Source organism: Hipposideros armiger, unplaced genomic scaffold (assembly GCF_001890085.2).
Source record: "Hipposideros armiger isolate ML-2016 unplaced genomic scaffold, ASM189008v1 scaffold_482, whole genome shotgun sequence".
Lineage (NCBI taxonomy): Eukaryota > Metazoa > Chordata > Mammalia > Chiroptera > Hipposideridae > Hipposideros > Hipposideros armiger.
This window is the reverse complement of record NW_017731832.1, coordinates 94,323-99,650: the sequence shown is the minus strand read 5'-3', so window position 1 is coordinate 99,650 and position 5,328 is coordinate 94,323. Positions and strand designations below refer to the sequence as shown.

Below are 5,328 nucleotides of genomic sequence, written 5' to 3'. Positions count from 1 at the left end.
TATCATCATCTACATGCGTGGGAAATCCATCCTCTGCATGTGGCTCCGCGAGGTGAGCTAACGCCCAGTCTTCCAGGCTGGCTGTCGTCTGGCAGAACATTTCTGTCCTTGCCAGCCTCTTCACCTGAAGCTCAGGCCTACTCATCAGTCAGTTCATGAGCTACAGGTTGTTTGATCCCACAGGAAGCTTGGTTTCCCTTCATCACTTACTAATAGATCCCCTTTGGAATTGACAAACTCAGCAGTTATCACAAGGATGTGAATGCCAATCATCACAAAGGTTTTATTTCCAGAATAACAAGCTCAAGTGCAATGTCATGATTATGTTGGAACAGGAGTCTTACCTGGGTCCTTTTACGATTCTTTAAGTCTTTAGAATACTTGTAAGAATTTCCTTTTGTAATTTTTAATGTCAATTTTATTTCTTTTTCTTGTGTATAACTAATACACATGCTTTCAAAAAATTTGGAGAAGACAACAAAGTATATAGAAATAAAAAAAAAAAAGAAAAAGCATTCATAATCCTACCACTTAAAAGCATCCAGTGTCACCATTGTAGTGTGGTTCTTTCTTATCTCTCAATTGTCCTCGTTGTTAAAATCATATTATTTTTAATTTTGTTATGACTATATTTGTGTACCCTATTTTGGGTGAGTGTGTTGCTCTTGAGTAGAGCCACCATCATTTGAACTGTTGTGGTTCTAAGTTTCTCCAACTGATGGGATATAATTCCATATCTGATGGTATATAATTGTATCTAAGTTGCTTCAAAGTGTTAAGATATATTTGTATCATCAAAGTAGAAATAACAATTGAAATCAGGGAGTCAAAAACTACTTTTGTATTGCTGAAAGCTATCATTATTGCTACATTCACCCTTAATTCTTCTTCAACAGAGCATATCTATGGATAACAACATTTTGTTTCTTTCTGTTTTGTCTCATTGCCTTTGATTTCTGCTCCTAACTTGTGGCAGATCAGATGGGTTGTGAAATTATTCAACATTTCTGCAGCGTGGTGATGGGGGCTGGGGCTACAGTGGGAATCAGCAGATTTGGGTTCAAACTATGAGACCCTCAGCAAGCCGTTTCTTCATTCTGAGCCTCAGTTTCCCCATTTGTAAAATAAGAGAGTTGGATGAGATGATCATTAAGATTCCTGATACCACTCTTGTTCCAAGATTTTCCCTGTCTCTTTGGACTATTTTGGCATTTGGGACCTACCGTAAGAGGTGGAAAGGAGGAAAGGGAGAGCCCAATGCAATGCAGTATATTTTTTGATCTGCAGCTGTAGCTGAGGGACTTGGGCTCTGCTGTGAGTCCTTTTCTGAGCTCTGCTCTGTCCTCTGCTAGGACAATACTCAGGGGCCCCTCCCTGTCCTGGGCAATGTATCTAGACACACAACTGAATTCTTCCCTCATCGCTTCTCTTTAGGATATCACGTAAGTCTCATTTTATTCCTTGCAACAAAACCGAAGTAGAGTTATATGCATTGACAACCGAGTGCTTATGCTTCTTGGGTAATTGTTCCTAAGTCATCGACTATTATGAATTGTCACATCCAAACAAGCTTGACATCTTTAAACTGCTTAAAGCACACTCTAATTACTGTAAGAAAGTCTGTGTTGGTAAGACCAAAGCTTCTAGGCTTTATAATCTGGCATACAAACTGATTGTGGCAGGAGTTCTCTAAATAATGAACATCTCAGCCCAGGGTGTTTAAAGTCTCAGTTGACCAAAGTTCAGTGTGTTACTTTAAGAGCACAGGTGCTGTATACAGTAGGCACACGTTTGTGGCAACATGCTGGTTAACATATTCAAGATCTTTTTCATGATTCTGATCTTACGAGGGCCCTTTGCCACAGCTGACAGTTTTGACCTTCACACCTACTTTGAAGCTCTCTTCCCCGTGACCTTCTGTCACACCATGAACTGGCTCTCTTCATTTTCTCTTGCCATTTCTCCATTTCTCCCTGACTTTTGGTCTTTCTCCTGCTCTCTGGTTGGGGAATTTTCCAAAGATTGGTCCTCAGCCCCTTTTTGCTCTTCTCTTTGTGTACTCTCCCCTGGCTCATCTCTCCAACTCTCACATCCGCACTAGGATTATATCTGTCGTGACATCTAGTCAACTCCAAGGAGCTGCTGAGCATTTCCCTGTTCCTTCAAACACAGCTTACCAAAAATGCAACTACATCACTCCTCTCCTTAGAACTTTCAGTGGCTCCCCATTGCCCTTAAGATGGACCCTAAATGCAAGGAGATGTACATGGTGCCTCATGCCTTCTGGGAACTCAACAAGAGAGAGATGGGCACGTAAGTCATGACAATGCCAAGTTCAAGGTGAAATGAAAGCTCAGGGAGGAGGAAAAGATGATCTGTCAGAAGTTAGGAAATGAGGTAGGTCATTTATAGCTAAGCAGCATGGGATGATAGAAATAATGTGCTTCTCCTCCGCCCTCATCTGTCACTCCCTGGTTCACACTGTACTTATTCAGTTTCTTCCAATTCTTCTAATGCAGAACTTTCCAACTGACTGAGGTCTGAAGAAGTTAGGGAATGAGGTGTAATGGAAAGAATAGAGATCTGGGTTGGCATCCTGGCTTCACAACATGTTGACGCCTACCCTCTGTGCCTCAGTTTGCCCATCTCTAAAATGGGAATAACACCATTTACCCCGAAGGGTCATGGTGAGGAGTGAAGGAGATCATGTTCATGAAACGTGTACAGCACAACCTGGGGCCTGTGCAGGTGCCCGACAGATGCCAGCTCCTTCTGACCATAGTCCTGGTCTCACCTTGCATTCCTCACAGTGCCCTGTACAAACGGTGACCCTGGTGGATATCTGCTATTTGGTTGATTGACATTATCATGGAGATCAACGGGGCCTGCCATATCAGGAAACAGGGCCATCTGGGAATAGGCTGTTTTAATGGTTGCAGGAGGATCTGTTCCTCTTTCTAAGAACCATGAATTGGGAATTTGGAAATGTGATCCAGCAAAGGACACACAGGCAAGAGCTAAGTTTTGCTTTCTCAGCGAGAAGAGCCAGAGGTTTGCCAAGGAGTCAAGGCTGTTAAGCCAGGAAGCAGCAGTGTCCCTGGACCTGCCACGCCCCACTAGTAAAGCCTAGGGCGTTCACAAGGCCAGCTCTTTGAAGCCACACCATGAAGCTCTTACTTGACTGACACACAGCCTAGGAGAGGAGTCCCAAGTTAGGGAGAAGCCCGAGTAAAGCGTTTTATGAGGTGAGGGACTCTTCTGGGGAAACGTAACAAATGGAGGGCAAGGGCTTTGGACAATCACCAAATAAGAAAGAACAAAAGGGTTGCCTTCCATGTCCACACCCTCTGCGGAGGGGATATAAATGCTCCCCAGAGCAAGGAGACCTACAATGTCCTTGGAGAACCGGGACTCTGTCTTCAGCTGGCACCTCACTCCCTCCCAGCACCATGCCTTACAACTGCTGCCTGCCCAACCTGAGCTGCCGCTCCAGCTGCCCCTCCCGGCCCTGCGTGGCCCCCAGCTGCCATAACATCCCCCTGCCCGGGGCCTGCAACATCCCCGCCAATGTGGGCAACTGTGGCTGGTTCTGCGAGGGCTCCTTCAACGGCAGCGAGAAGGAGACCATGCAGTTCCTGAATGACCGCCTGGCCAGCTACCTGGAGAAGGTGCGCCAGCTGGAGCGGGATAACGCAGAGCTGGAGTGCCTCATCCGGGAGCGGTGCCAGCAGCAGGAGCCCTTGATGTGCCCCAGCTACCAGTCCTACTTCCGGACCATCGAGGAGCTCCAGCAGAAGGTGAGCGAGCGGGCACCACGCTGCATCCAGCAGGAAGTTGTAGGGAGGGAATCTTAAGATATGATTCAGAAACAAGATGAGCTCTTGGGATGATTGAAATGCAAGGGTTGAAGTCTGGCCTTTTCATTTTGTTTTCTTGAGTTCCCACCTTATTCTAGGCCCATGACTGTTAGGTGTGAGTATTTGCATAGCGTTAATCTATGTGGAGGGAGCAGTACTTTGTATAAATAAGCTGTAATTAAAAACTGCCTCCGAATGTTTCCGTGCATTTGCTAAGCTCCAGAATTATTACCTGAGGTGAGAGTAAAGACTGAGCCACAGGAGGGAGCTGAGAAAGCAGAACCTTTTGTCAAGATTGGACCCTCTTCTCTCTCCCTCCCCTGGACTTTTTACTTCTCTGAACTCTTGTTGCTGTCCTTTTGTGGGTACCTAATCATCCTGACTTCATTGTCCTGACCTAGGTGCGTAGGGCTTCCCCTGGTGTGCATTTGTCCAGCGAGGGCATAATATGGTTGGCTGAAACCAGAAAGAGTGGAAACTACCTACTGGGACATAGTGCCAAAGCACCCTAGATGGCCGGGATGACGTGGCTGCTTCCCTGTTCTAGACCCCACCCCCTACAACTGCTAGTTCACATATTGATCTTTCCCACTAGATTGGAAGTTTCTTGAGAGCAGGATCCATTGCTCACTCAATTTCTGTATTCTCAGCTCTTAGAACCATGCCAGGCATACAGTAAGTTTTTAAAAAAATAAATGTTAGCTATCAGTTTCTCAGTATTGCTTATTAGGAAAGAAAAAGAAAGATTATTTAGTTATGATATATATTTTTAAAGATTTTATTGGGGAAGAGGGACAATGTTGAGGAATTGGGGAAGGGAACCAGCAAAGTTGTTGTCCTTCAATTTTCGTTGTGGAGGGCGCCAGTCACCATCTGGCTGCTCTTCAGCAGCTCGTGGCCTCTAAGCTCAAGGTGCTGTGTTCAATCTTAGTTGCGGGTGGTTGTAGCCACCATCCCATGTGGGAATCGAACCAGCAGCCTCGTTGTTAAGAGCGCGCGCTCTATCCACTGAGCAATCCGGGCGGCAGCTCAGCTCAAGGTCCTGAGTTCAGTCTTAGTTGTGGGTAAGCGTAGCCCAACATCGAACAGGCAATCTTGTTGTTACATCAGCTGAGCCATCCTGCCACCTGTTGGCAGCTCAGCAACAGCTCAGCTCGGGCGCAGCATCACTGGCCCATGTGGGAATTGAACCGGTGGCCCTGTTGCTCAGAGCCCACGCTCTTAAACCAACACTTAACCAACTGAGCCACTCAGCTGGCCCCTAGTTATGATATTTTGCTTGCCTATTTTAGTGTTCTTGTTTTCCAAATTTAATCTCTCAAATATTTATTGAGTACATGAATAGTATTTAATAATCTTGTATAAGAGCTACAGTATTTCCCCCCTCCCCCATTTTATTCCTTCCATATAAGTGAATCAGGAGGGATTGCTGTTGGCTAAAAATAACTATGCTCATTCTAGAATGTGTTGG

General features: G+C 45.5%; 1 protein-coding gene across 1 annotated transcript in view; it reads left to right on the top strand.

Moving 5' to 3' along the window:
* The first annotated feature begins 3,449 nt into the window (after positions 1-3,449).
* LOC109395726 (keratin-associated protein 16-1-like) overlaps positions 3,450-5,328 on the top strand; it is a 60,323-nt gene continuing 58,444 nt past the window's right edge. Inside the window, 3 exon segments of the mRNA XM_019666993.1 lie at positions 3,450-3,797; positions 4,633-4,656; positions 4,789-4,803. Coding sequence (XP_019522538.1) covers positions 3,450-3,797; positions 4,633-4,656; positions 4,789-4,803 — 387 coding nt within the window.